We start from the raw sequence: 14,389 nt of genomic DNA on the forward strand, positions 1-14,389 counted from the left end.
GGCTGCAGCGAACGACTGAGTGCACTGCACTCCAGCCTGGGCAACACAGCAAGACCCTGTCTTTAAAAACCTAAAAGTTTTTAGGCTGGGCACGGTGGCTCACGCCTGTAATCCCAGCACTTCAGGAGGCCGAGATGGCAGGTGACGAGGTCAGGAGATCGAGACCATCCTGGCTAACATGGTGAAACCCCATCTCTACTAAAAATACAAAAAAATTAGCCAGGCGTGGTGGCGAGCGCCTGTAGTCCCAGCTACTCAGGAGGCTGAGGCAGGAGAATGGTGTAAGGCAGAGCTTACAATGAGCGGAGATCACGCCTCTGCACTCCAGCCTGGGTGACAGAGCCAGACTCCATCTCAAAAAAAAAAAAAAAACTAAAAGTTTTTTAAAAACCAACTCTCTACCAATCAATCCCAGCCTGTATCTGCACAGCTGCACAGGGCTGGAGGACACCACAGCCCGCCACCCACCCATACCGTGCCCACCAGGCCAGCGGCACAGTGAGCATCCCTGCACCTACAGCCCCCAGCACAGCCCCAACACACCGCCTCCTCTCTCCCCTACCCTGACATTCTCAGCTCTCCCTGCTCTCCGCCCCTCAGCCCGGGAACTGCTGCTCTGGTCCTGGCCGCCGTGGCCCTCTACTCTGCCCTCTGGACTCCTGAGAGTCAGATCCCAGATGCCTGTGCCCCCAGGCTCCCACCCTCACAGCCTCCCACGGCCATGGGAACCTCCACCTGGCTGACTCCCCAGATGTCCATATGGCTTACCACCCACCTTCCAGCTCCACCCGGGGGTCACAGCCCGGCGCCCTATGTAAACTCCCAGCACCCCTTGGGCTCTACTTTTTTCCTGATGCACTATCGCGACTCCTCAGTCACCTGCTTCCCACCCGCCTCCCTGCAGGAAGTGAGCACCATATTGCTAACACAGCACAGCCAGTGCAGCGCAGACGCCCCAACGCGCTGAATGACCTTCACACGTGACCTTCAGGCCCTACTGCCTCCTGGCTGCTGTCCCGGGCTCTCTGGGGAAGCCCCAGCCAGAGCACAGTGAGATGCTGGCCCCACCCACCCATCCACGTCCCCCTCCCTGTGGCCCCAATGGCCTTTGCCCACCCCAACATTAAGACCCCACCCATCTTCCAGCACTCAGCCGCCATTACACCTCCAGCCCTCTTTGCTGCTCCGGCAGCTCAGCGAGGCACCCATGCCCACTCCCCTCCCACCGCCTCACGCCTGTGGTTACTGGTCGTCTGTGTAGGTCCCCCATGAGGACACAACCCTAAAAATCACGTCATGATTTGCATTAGGACGCGGCATTCCTCCACATGGTTACACAGAGTGCACCTCCATGCCACGGAGCACCTCTTGGTGGCGCAGAGGAACCGCCGGACGGATCTCCAGGGAAGCATGCTGATGGAAAGACAGAACCCAAATGCTTGTGCACTGTGTCACTCCATTTACAGACCACTCTCGAGATGACAGAATGACAGAACGGGGGAAGAAACCATAAAGAACTCTTACTGGCCAGGTGTCATGGCTCACACCTGTAATCCCTGCATTTTGGGAGGCTGAGGCGGGAGGACCCATTGAGCCCAGGAGGTCGAAACCAGCCTGGGAAACACAGTGAGACCCCCTTTCTAAAAGATATAAATTTTTAAAAAATAGCTAGGTGTGGGGTGGGCGTGGTGGCTGTAACCTGTAATCCCAGCATTTTGGGAGGCCAAGGCAGGCGGATCACAAAGTCAGGAGTTCGAGACCAGCCTGGCCAACATGGTGAAATTCCATCTCTACTAAAAATATAAAAATTAGCCGGGTGTGGTGGCAGATGCCTGTTATCCCAGCTACTTAGGAGGCTGAGGCAGAAGACTCTCTCGAACCCAGGAGGTGGAGGTTGCAGTGAGCCAAGATCGCACCACTGCACTCCAGCCTTAGCAACAAGAGCAAGATTCCATCACAAAAAAAAAAAAAAAAAAAAAAAAGCTGGGTGTGGTCACACATGTCTGTAGTCCTAGCTACTCAGAAGGCTGCAGCAGGAGGATCACTTGAGCCCAGGAGGTCGAGGCTGCAGTGAGCAGTGATTGAGACCCTGCACTCCAGCCTGGGCAACAAAGCAAGGCCCTGTCTCAAAAAAAAAAAAAAAAAAAAAAGGTTCTCACAACTCAAAAATAAAAAGAGAAATAACCCAATTTTAAAGTAAAAATGGGATTTCATTAGATATTTCTCAAAAGAAGAGATACAAATGGCCAATGAGCACGTGAAAACATGCTCAACATAGCTAACCATAGGGAAATGAAAATCAGAACCACAATGAGATACTACTCCACACCCACGAAGGTGGCTTTTATCAAAAAAATGGACAATAACACACGTTGATGAGAGTTGGAGAAATTAGGGCCAGGCACGGTGGCTCATGCCTGTAATCCCAGCACTTTGGGAGGCCGAGGCAGGCGGATCACGAGGTCAGGAGATTGAGACCATCCTTGTCAACACGGTGAAACCCCAGCTCTACTAAAAAAAAATACAAAAAATTAGCTGGGAGTGGTGGCATGCGCCTGTAGTCCCAGCTACTTGGGAGGCTGAGGCATGAGAATGGCGTGAACCTGGGAGGCAGGGTGAGCTGAGATCGCGCCACTGCACTCCAGCCTGGGCGAAAGAGCGAGACTCTGCCTCAAGAAAAAAAAAGAGTTGGAGAAATTAGAACTCTCATACATTGCTGCGGAACGGAACATGGTACAGACACTGTGGAAAACAGTTTGGCAGTTCCTCAAAATGTTAAACATAGAATCACCATATGACCTGGCAATCCCACGACTAGGTTTGCACCCAAAAGAAATGAAGACCTACTTCCACACAGAAACTCATACATGAAACTTCCACACAGAAACTCACACATGAATGTTCACAGCTGCATTATCCCTAATAGCTAAAATATGGCAACCACCCAAAGGTCCAAAAACAGAGGAACAGATGAGCAAACGGTAGTCTCTCAAACACGAACCTGATCGAGCTTCGAGCCTCACAGCACTGCCTGCGAGAACATTCTGTGGTGAGGAACAGCCAACAGGCTGTACCACGGCAGCCACCAGCCACCCAGAGACAGTGAGCACTAGAAGTGTTTCTGGTACAAGTGAGAAACAGCATTATGTGGGTTCCACTTTAACTGTAGGCTGGGCGCAGTGGCTCACACCTGCAATCTCAGCACTTTGGGAAGCCGCATAAGGAGGGTCACTTGAGGCCAGGAGTTAGAGACTAGCCTGGGCAACACAGCAAGACCCCGTCTCTACCAAAAACATTCACAAATTAGTGAGACCCTGTCTTTAAAAAAAAAAAAAAAAAGCTAAATCAACTTTAATTTCAGTTTAAAAATCTATGTGCAACTAGAGGAAACCATAGGGGCAGGCTCACTCCAACCAGCAACTCCCAGAACACACGTGGGAGGGGAGCGCACAAGGCGGCAGCCGGGGCATGCAGCCTGGACACTCCGGGACAAGCAGCTGGGTCCTCAACACACAAGCTCCAAGGAGCACCCTATGGGGAAAAGGGACATGAGACACCCTGAATCTGGACTCCCTGAACAAATTCTTAAACTCAGACAATCGGAGAAGTTTGAATGCTGACCAGATAGAGATATTAAGGAATCTGTGAGAGTTTTAGGTGTGAAAATGACATTCTGGTCATGTGTCTTAAAGTCTTTATCTTTTGGAGATACAGAGTGAGATATTTACAGAGAAAGTATGTCTAGAATGCACTATGAAATCATGGCAGGAAGGGACTGGGTAAAGGCGCAGATCAAACAAGGAGCCCTGAGCTAATGGCGCCCGCCTCGCTTGCTCACTGAGGCCAGGCCATGGGTATGTATGAAGACATATTTCCACACAGAACCTCATACATGAATGTACGAGTTTCTACTCTCTACAACTGTCTACACTTATTTTTCATAAAAATACTATTTTAAGTCACCTTTGAAAACATCAGTTTCTATTTTTATACAATGAATTGGCTATTTAAAATACTGACTTGTTTCCTTGAATGTTAGAAGTAACTTGTGTTTAGATATTCAGTTGACATGGGAGAGCTGGTCTCACGTGTAAACAATCTATCACTGAGTAACTGGGTTTCCTCAACACAGGCAATCACACTGTCTGAATTACACAGATTAAAAATCCTGGCCGGGCACCTTGGCTCAGGCCTGTAATCCCAGCACTTTGGGAGCCTGAAGCGGGTGGATCACCTGAGGTTAGGAGTTCAAGACCAGCCTGACCAACATGGTGAAACCCTGTCTCTACTAAAAATACAAAAATTAGCTGGGCTTGGTGGCATGTGCCTGTAATCCCAACTACTGAGGAGGCTGAAGCAGAGGAATCGCTTGAACCCAGGAGGCGGGGGTTACAGTGAGCCACGATCACGCCACTGCATTCCAGCCTGGGCAACAGAGTGAGACTCTTGTCTAAAATATAAAATAAATAAATAAATGAAAAATAATTTTTAAAAAAATCCTGATAAAGGCTGGGCATGGTGGCTCATGCCTGTAATCCCAGCACTTTGGGAGGCTGAGGTGGGTGGATCACTTGAGGTCAGGAGTTCAAGACCAGCCTGGCCAACATGGTGAAACCCCATCTCTACTAAAAATACAAAAAAAAATTAGCCGGGCATGGTGGCGCATGCCTGTAGTCCCAGCTACTCAGGAGACTGAGGCAAGAGAATTGCTTGAACGCGGGAGGCAGAGGTTGCAGTGAGCCGAGACTGCACCACTGCACTCCAGCCTGGGTGACAGAGCAAGACTCCATCACTTTAAAAAAAAAAATTAAAAAATAGGTTGGGCATGGTGGCACAGCCCTGTAGTCCCAGCTACTCGGGAGGCTGAGGCGAGAGAATCGCCTGAGCCCTGGAAGCGGAGGTTGCAATGACGTGCGATCACTCCACTGCACTCCAGCCTCGGCAACAGGGCAAGACTCCATCTCAAAAAAAAAAAAAAAAGTAAAAAGATTTACATTTAGGGATAAAAAGGTTTGTCCTCCTTTTTCAGATAGAAACCACCGCCATATTCACAGGTTGTGTTTTAAGAAAACAGGAGTCCGAGTCCCTCTCCCTCTCCCTCTCCCCACAGTCTCCCTCTCCCCACGGTCTCCCTCTCCCCACGGTCTCCCTCTCCCCACGGTCTCCCTCTCCCTCTCTTTCCACGGTCTCCCTCTGATGCCGAGCCGAAGCTGGACGGTACTGCTGCCATCTCGGCTCACTGCAACCTCCCTGCCTGATTCTCCTGCCTCAGCCTGCCGAGTGCCTGCGATTGCAGGCGCGCGCCGCCACGCCTGACTGGTTTTCGTATTTTTTTGGTGAAGACCGGGTTTCGCTGTGTTGGCCGGGCTGGTCTCCAGCTCCTAACCGCAAGTGATCCGCCAGCTTCGGCCTCCCGAGGTGCCGGGATGACAGACGGAGTCTCGTTCACTCAGTGCTCAATGGTGCCCAGGCTGGAGTGCAGTGGCGTGATCTCGGCTCGCTACAACCTCCACCTCCCAGCCGCCTGCCTTGGCCTCCCAAAGTGCCGAGATTGCAGCCTCTGCCCGGCTGCCACCCTGTCTGGGAAGTGAGGAGCGTCTCTGCCCGGCCGCCCATCGTCTGGGATGTGAGGAGCCCCTCTGCCTGGCTGCCCAGTCTGGAAAGTGAGGAGCGTCTCTGCCCGGCCGCCATCCCATCTAGGAAGTGAGGAGCGCCTCTTCCCAGCCGCCATCACATCTGGGAAGTGAGGAGCGTCTCTGCCCGGCTGCCCATTGTCTGAGATGTGGGGAGCACCTCTGCCCTGCCGCCCTGTCCGGGATGTGAGGAGCATCTCTGCCCGGCCGCCCCGTCTGAGAAGTGAGGAGACCCTCTGCCTGGCAACCGCCCCGTCTGAGAAGTGAGGAGCCCTTCCGCCCGGCAGCCGCCCCATCTGAGAAGTGAGGAGCCCCTCCGCCCGGCAGCCACCCCGTCTGGGAAGTAAGGAGCGTCTCCGCCCGGCAGCCACCTCATCCGGGAGGGAGGTGGGGGGTCAGCCCCCCGCCCGGCCAGCCGCCCCGTCCGGGAGGGAGGTGGGGGGATCAGCCCCCCGCCCGACCAGCCGCCCCGTCCGGGAGGGAGGTGGGGGGGTCAGCCCCCCGCCCGGCCAGCCGCCCCGTCCGGGAGGGAGGTGGGGGGGTCAGCCCCCCGCCCGGCCAGCCGCCCCGTCCGGGAGGGAGGTGGGGGGGTCAGCCCCCCGCCCGACCAGCCGCCCCGTCCGGGAGGTGAGGGGCGCCTCTGCCCGGCCACCCCTACTGGGAAGTGAGGAGCCCCTCTGCCCGGCCAGCCGCCCCGTCCGGGAGGGAGGTGGGGGAGTCAGCCCCCCGCCCGGCCAGCCGCCCCGTCCGAGAGGGAGGTGGGGGGGTCAGCCCCCCGCCCGGCCAGCCGCCCCATCCGGGAAGTGAGGGGCGCCTCTGCCTGGCCGCCCCTACTAGGAAGTGAGGAGCCCCTCTGCCCAGCCAGCCGCCCCGTCCGGGAGGGAGGTGGGGGGGTCAGCCCCCCGCCTGGCCAGCCGCCCCGTCCGGGAGGGAGGTGGGGGGGTCAGCCCCCCGCCTGGCCAGCTGCCCCGTCCGGGAAGTGAGGGGGGCCTCTGCCCGGCCGCCCCTACTGGGAAGTGAGGAGCCCCTCTGCCCGGCCACCACCCCGTCTGGGAGGTGTACCCAACAGCTCATTGAGAACGGGCCATGATGACAATGGCGGTTTTGTGGAACAGAAAGCGGGGAAAGGTGGGGAAAAGATTGAGAAATCGGATGGTTGCCGTGTCTGTGTAGAAAGAGGTAGACATGGGAGACTTTTCATTTTGTTCTGTACTAAGAAAAATTCTTCTGCCTTGGGATGCTGTTAATCTATAACCTCACCCCCAACCCCGTGCTCTCTGAAACATGTGCTGTGTCCACTCAGGGTTAAATGGATTAAGGGCGGTGCAAGATGTGCTTTGTTAAACAGATGCTTGAAGGCAGCATGCTCCTTAAGAGTCATCACCACTCCCTAATCGCAAGTACCCAGGGACACAAACACTGCGGAAGGCCGCAGGGTCCTCTGCCTAGGAAAACCAGAGACCTTTGTTCACTTGTTTATCTGCTGACCTTCCCTCCACTATTGTCCTGTGACCCTGCCAAATCCCCCTCTGCGAGAAACACCCAAGAATGATCAATAAAAATAAATAAGTAAATAAATAAATAAATAAATAAAAGAAAACAGGAGTCATTGGGAAAAACCATCTTCGACAGCAACAGACTCAACAGTGGCCCTGGCTGGCCACTAACAGAGCCAGTGGGGTCAGCAGGAGCAGGAGCAGGCTGTGATGGAACCCTCGTGACCACTCACCCTGCAGGGCTCCCAGGGCTCCTGTCCCAAGGCCAAGGCTGACCAAGGAACTGCCTATGCTGCCTTCTCTGTCAATGGACAAGTGCTCCACAAAGAGATGAAGAATGGGAGGGAGGGAGGAGGCAGGGGCTGAAGAGCTACCTACTGGGTACTGTGCTCACAACCCGAGTGCAATATAGCCAAGTGACAAACCTGCACCTGCACCCCCTGTATCTAAAATAAAACCTGCACCTGCACCCCCTGTATCTAAAATAAAACCTGCACCTGCACCCCCATATCTAAAATAAAACCTGTACCTGCACCCCCTGTATCTTAAATAAAACCTGCACCTGCACCCCCTGTATCTAAAATAAAACCTGCACCCCCTGTATCTAAAATAAAACCTGCACCTGCACCCCCTGTATCTAAAATAAAACCTGCACCTGCACCCCCTGTATCTAAAATAAAACCTGTACCTGCACCCCCTGTATCTAAAATAAAACCTGCACCTGTACCCCCTGTATCTAAAATAAAACCTGCACCTGCACCCCCTGTATCTAAAACCTGTACCTGCACCCCCTGTATCTAAAATAAAACCTGCACCTGCACCCCCTGTATCTAAAATAAAACCTGCACCTGTACCCCCTGTATCTAAAATAAAACCTGTACCTGCACCCCCTGTATCTAAAATAAAACCTGCACCTGCACCCCCTGTATCTAAAATAAAACCTGCACCTCTACCCCCTGTATCTAAAATAAAACCTGCACCTGTACCCCCTGTATCTAAAATAAAAGCTGAAAAAAAAGGAGGTGAAGAGCGGCCACCTAAAGCACAGAGGACGTGGGGGCCCGTGGGTCACCCCACACCAGGACATCCGTCCAGACACCTCCCAGGCCCGGCAGGCATGCTGCGTAGCCACCTCCCTGGAAAGCCGCCCACGCCCTGGCTGACGTCCACTTGCCAAAAATGTCCTCAGAGGCACACAGCCATCTGATAGGCATGTGCCGCTCTGTATCCTTTGGTCTTGGTTAGAGACACCTTAAAAATGTTTTCTCCATTTAATCAAAAAGAAAAATGGGGCCGGGCGCGGTGGCTCAAGCCTGATATCCCAACACTCTGCAAGGCTGAGGTGGGCGGATCACTGACCAGCCTCGCCAACATGGCCAACATGGTGAAACCCCGTCTCTACTAAAAATACAAAATTTAGGCTGGGTGTGGTGGCTCACGCCTGTAATCCCAGGACTTTGGGAGGCCGAGGCAGGCAGATCATGAGGTCAGGAGCTCGAGACCAGCCTGACCAACATGGTGAAACCCTGTCTCTACTAAAAATACAAAAATTAGCCAGGCCTGGTGGCGTGCACCTGTAATCCTAGCTACTCAGGAGGCTGAGGCAGGAGAATTGCTTGAACCTGGGAGGTGGAGGTTGCAGTGAGCCGAGATTGTGCCATTGCACTCCAGCCTAGGCGACAGAGCAAGACTCCATCTCAAAAAAAAAAAAAATACAAAATTTAGCCAGGTGTGGTGGCGTGTGCCTGTAACGTTAGCTACTCGGGAGGCTGAGGCACGAGAATCACTTGAACCTGGGAGACGGAGGTTGCAGTGAGCTGAGATGGTGCCACTACACTCCAGCATGGATGACAAAGCAAGACTCTGTCTCCAGAAAAAAAAAGAAAAAATGAGAACCGGCCACAGTGTCTGGAAAGAACATGGCTCTGCAGCCAGCAAGGCACTGAGACATCAGGCAAGCACTGCCTTCCCCGCCTCGGCCACCTCTACCCGTGGGCTGACAGCCAGAAACGTACTAACTACAGGACACAGCCAGCGCTGCCACAGTCACCTCAGTCACAGTGGCCCTGAGTGGCAGGCCCCACAAGCAGTGCTTGTGAAGGTTCAGGCCACATGCCACCTCCCACAGCCCAACACCCACGCTCGCCAGCTCTCGGGAGGAGAGGCTTCAGCTTGGACCCTCAGACCCTCACTGGAACCCCCTGCGGTGAAGATGGGTCACACGTGCCCAGTCCAAAGGCCCGAGACCCACAGCTTTCCCTTCACCCTCTCATTTCCGTAACATGCAAGGGGCTACAAATGCAGCGTGCCCACGCCTCCAGAGCCACAGCCAAGCCAGGCCCAGGATAGGCAGGCGCTCCAAGCACCCCTGCTGGCTCTGAGGGCCTGGCAAGACCCTCCAGGCTAGACATCAGCCACCTCCTTCTGGATCTGCCATCTAACTAGGGCGGGGGGGTCCTGAAGGTGGCACATCCAAAGTTCACTTCGTCACGACTGTAGGAAAATCAAGCTGCCTGCAGGAAGCTAACACGGTGATCAAATCCAAGACAGAGGCTCCCTTGGGAGGCGCGGCTAGGAGGGGAGGGACAGGGAGCCCGGCGGGGCGCAGGCTGCTGCTTGATTGGATGGTAACAGGCACACCTGCGCTTGGGGCTCCAGCTTCTGTGTGTAAGTCAGCCTTTCAGTAAAACTCTATTTTTTTAAACAGCAAGTCAAGGCTCTTTTTTTTTTGAGACGGAGTCTCGCTCTGTCCCAGGCTGGAGTGCAGTGGAGCGATCTCGGCTCACTGCAAGCTCCGCCTCCCGGGTGCATGCCATTCTCCTGCCTCAGCCTCCCGAGCAGCTGGGACTACAGGCGCCTGCTACCGTGCCAGGCTAATTTTTGTATTTTTAGTAGAGACGGGGTTTCAACATGTTGGCCAGGCTGGTTATGAACTCCTGACCTCAAGTGATCTGACCGCCTTGGCCTCCCAAAGTGCTGGGATTACAGGCATGAGCCACCACGCCCAGCTGGCATTTTTAATAAGTCTATTTTTTTTCAATGATGGTGAAAATCCGCTGTGATTACACTGATGGGCTCTGGGGCCCACATGTGCACCAGACACCCCCATCCCTGGCCCGGCAGGGCCCCCCAGGCCCCTGAGAACTTAGCCCTCACCTCCACCTCCCAGTGTGGCCATTCTCCTGTGATAGCACAGGGGAGGGGCACCCAGCCTGGTGCCACCCGCAGCTGCTTACCGGGCCAGCCTCCGCCTTGCAGGTGAGGTCGTCCAGGCTCTGGCTCTGCAGCTTCTCAGTGATGAGTGTGACCATGGTCGGGGCCCCGTGTCCTCCGTCCACACCAACAGGCACTGGAGTCCTGGAACATCAGACTTGCGAAGGCCCCGGCATTGCTGGGTCAGCCAAATCTCAAGGTCATGTCTCCACTTTCATTACAGATGAGCAGTCCACGCCCACGGGCTCTTCAGGATTTGTGCCTGTTTCTCAGAAGAGAGAAACCATCATGTGATTATACGCAAAACCATTTTGTTGATGTTTCTGCTACATGCCGAGTCCCCTCTGTATAAAGTATTTCTGATATCCCACCTCACAAACACCCTCCCATTTTCAAAACTACCACGCGAGTTCTCTTCTGGAAAATCTAATCACGGTGGTCTTCTGGCTAAAGGCAAAGACACACATTAGACCCACCCGCCCCGGAAGCCTCAACTGAAAGAAGAAGATAGGCCACCCCAGGCCTCTGCTCCAAAAAAGAGGAAACAGGATGGGAGATGATCGCAAGGACATTCTGGAAGCTGGGAAGCTGCTGGAAAGCCAATATCAAGCCAGGAACACAGAAACTCTGCCTACCCACCCCCTTCTGCTCCAAGTGGCCAAACACCCCTCCCGCTCCCGTGCCAGCCAGCTGGGCAAGCGCTCCACACTGAAGCTGGGGCACAGGAAGCCTGCCAGGGTCTGCACCTGGCGTGCTGACAGCAAGGGGCCGGCGGAGGAAGGGCGAGGGCTCAGGGGGTCTTTCAGGCCCTGAGCTCTCCAGCCCCAGGAGTGGGCAGATCCGTCTGTACTGCAGGCAGAGGCTGCGGGGCTGCCCCAGGGCTGCTCCCAACAGACACCAACCAGCTGAGGTGCCCAGCAAGGTGGCCCTGCACCCAGCGTGTCCCCAACCTGCCCCGGCTTTGACCCTTCTCAGGGTCCCACTGTTGGGTGTGAGCAGCTGCCAAGGCCACCTAGTTCAGACCCAACAGAGGCCAAAACAGACAAGGTGCAAACAAGCAAAACCAGCAACTTGGAGAAGAGTGCTAGGTGGGAGGGCAAGGCCTTCCTCAGCAGTAGCCCTCTGCTCTTGGAGTGATACGGCACCTCCATGAAGACCAGGACACCCTCAAAAAGGAACTTCCAGAGAAAAAGAAGAGTGCCTGGGAATTAAGACAGCAGTGACGGAACCTCCACACAACCTCCAGGGTGCGCGTCCTCAGCTGCCGCCCGGCTTCAGTTTCCGGCCAGTCTTCTGGGGCCCACAGACTGCTCCTAGGCAAGGATTAAGGGTGGACAGGACGCCAAAGCCCAGGCCTCACCTCCACCAATGAAGGCAACCCGTAGGCAGCACCGCTCACGAGCATCTGCCCCAAAAGCCTGGCACGTGGGAGCCACGTGAGCCGCCCCATCATAAGGACCGCCCGGCCACGTGGGCCACGCTAGGAAGGCAGGCGGCATCCAAGTTCACGACACCTGCCAGTAAAGTAAAAGGGCAAAGGAGACTCACACGCACACTTCTGCCAACGCTGGAAAGGTTTCAACACGGTTCGATACCTGCGTTCCACGCTTAAAATGTACACGCACAACCGCTCTCCACAGAAACCAACATGCACTTCCCTAGAGCCCAAAAGCCAGCATCTTCCTGAACGAGGGCCAGGGCAAAGGCGCCACCACCAACACAGCAGCGACGCGCACAGCGGGCCACCCAGCCTGGCTCGGAGCCTTCCCGTCACCAGGCACAGCCCCGCTGCTGCCAGGTCCAGGGGACTGGGCAGAGCAAACCCAGGCAGGGTCTGTGCACAGGTCCTGACGGGTGCCACCCACCCATGGGGCTATTCCAGGCCAGGGGACACACCACATCAGCTAAAGGCTGTGCCCGCCTGGCTCACTGGATCTGAAATCGCGTGCTCAGCGCTGACCACTCCCACCACCCTCGGCAGCCACCACTGTCATCTCCAGCCCACAGCCAAGAACCTCAGACTCCAAGAGGGGTGTCGTGCGCTGGGCCAGGGTCAGCCGGGCCCACTTGTGATGCTTCAGAAGGAGGCCTCTCCACAGCAGTGGCTCCATTCAAATTGTCTCAAACTAGGGAGCACAAATCAGAGCCAGCCACACTGCACACCCCACGCTGGTCGATGTCAGCTGGGGAAAAACCACCAGTAACTGGGGTGCCAGCTCACAGCCAGAGCCCAGACTCACCTCTGTCCCAGCATCAGAGCCCCCAGCTCACAGCCACGGCCCGGACTCACCTCTGTCCCAGCTTCAGAGCCCCCAGCTCACAGCCACGGCCCGGACTCACCTCTGTCCCAGCGTCAGAGCCACCAGCTCACAGCCACGGCCCGGACTCACCTCTGTCCCAGCCTCAGAGCCCCCAGCTCACAGCCACGGCCCGGACTCACCTCTGTCCCAGCGTCAGAGCCACCAGCTCACAGCCACAGCCACAGCCCGGACTCACCTCTGTCCCAGCCTCAGAGCCCCCAGCTCACAGCCACGGCCCGGACTCACCTCTGTCCCAGCGTCAGAGCCACCAGCTCACAGCCACGGCCCGGACTCACCTCTGTCCCAGCGTCAGAGCCCCCAGCTCACAGCCACGGCCCGGACTCACCTCTGTCCCAGCGTCAGAGCCCCCAGCTCACAGCCACGGCCCGGACTCACCTCTGTCCCAGCGTCAGAGCCCCCAGCTCACAGCCACGGCCCGGACTCACCTCTGTCCCAGCGTCAGAGCCCCCAGCTCACAGCCACAGCCACAGCCCGGACTCACCTCTGTCCCAGCATCAGAGCCCCCAGCTCACAGCCACGGCCCGGACTCACCTCTGTCCCAGCGTCAGAGCCACCAGCTCACAGCCACAGCCACAGCCCGGACTCACCTCTGTCCCAGCCTCAGAGCCCCCAGCTCACAGCCACGGCCCGGACTCACCTCTGTCCCAGCGTCAGAGCCACCAGCTCACGGCCACAGCCACAGCCCGGACTCACCTCTGTCCCAGCCTCAGAGCCCCCAGCTCACAGCCACGGCCCGGACTCACCTCTGTCCCAGCGTCAGAGCCACCAGCTCACAGCCACAGCCACAGCCCGGACTCACCTCTGTCCCAGCCTCAGAGCCCCCAGCTCACAGCCACGGCCCGGACTCACCTCTGTCCCAGCGTCAGAGCCACCAGCTCACAGCCACAGCCACAGCCCGGACTCACCTCTGTCCCAGCCTCAGAGCCCCCAGCTCACAGCCATGGCCCGGACTCACCTCTGTCCCAGCGTCAGAGCCACCAGCTCACAGCCACGGCCCGGACTCACCTCTGTCCCAGCCTCAGAGCCCCCAGCTCACAGCCACGGCCCGGACTCACCTCTGTCCCAGCGTCAGAGCCCCCAGCTCACAGCCACGGCCCGGACTCACCTCTGTCCCAGCGTCAGAGCCCCCAGCTCACAGCCACGGCCCGGACTCACCTCTGTCCCAGCGTCAGAGCCCCCAGCTCACAGCCACAGCCACAGCCCGGACTCACCTCTGTCCCAGCGTCAGAGCCACCAGCTCACAGCCACGGCCCGGACTCACCTCTGTCCTAGCGTCAGAGCCCCCAGCTCACAGCCACAGCCACAGCCCGGACTCACCTCTGTCCCAGCATCAGAGCCACCAGCTCACAGCCACGGCCCGGACTCACCTCTATCCCAGCCTCAGAGCCCTCACAGGATGGGGCTCTATGGCTGACAAGCCAGCCTCCCTCCCTAATCCCACCAACCACTCCTGCAAGGTGAGGGGCCAGCTCCCTTCACACCGTGCACCACGAGGGGCTGCACACCCACCTTCCAAACCCTCCTGATTGCACAAAGCACATACACAACCCTAGAAAGGCAACAGCAGCCACACTATAACTTGAAAAAATAATAACTAGGATTTTATTTTAAAAACAGGCCTCACAGTCTGTATAGAAACGGCTGATTTCAGGGCTGGGGCAGGGAAAAGAGCTGGAGCCTGTTGAGGTACAGGAAGTGAGGATGGCTCCCCAGCAGCCTGCCTGTG

General features: G+C 56.4%; 1 protein-coding gene across 8 annotated transcripts in view; it reads right to left on the reverse strand.

Moving 5' to 3' along the window:
• FAM53A (family with sequence similarity 53 member A) overlaps positions 1 to 14,389 on the reverse strand; it is a 53,764-nt gene that overhangs the window by 20,554 nt on the left and 18,821 nt on the right. For 5 of the 8 annotated variants that reach the window (XM_063603651.1, XM_063603655.1, XM_063603656.1 and 2 more), the window contains exon 2: positions 10,366 to 10,604. In XM_063603651.1, the coding sequence (XP_063459721.1) occupies positions 10,366 to 10,440 (75 nt within the window). In that variant the 5' untranslated portion in view covers positions 10,441 to 10,604. Of the gene's footprint in view, positions 1 to 10,365; positions 10,611 to 14,389 lie in introns of all 8 variants that reach the window. The other 3 variants (XM_063603657.1, XM_063603653.1, XM_063603652.1) reach the window with 1 other exon arrangement.

Source organism: Pan paniscus, chromosome 3 (genome assembly GCF_029289425.2).
Source record: "Pan paniscus chromosome 3, NHGRI_mPanPan1-v2.0_pri, whole genome shotgun sequence".
Taxonomy (NCBI): domain Eukaryota; kingdom Metazoa; phylum Chordata; class Mammalia; order Primates; family Hominidae; genus Pan; species Pan paniscus.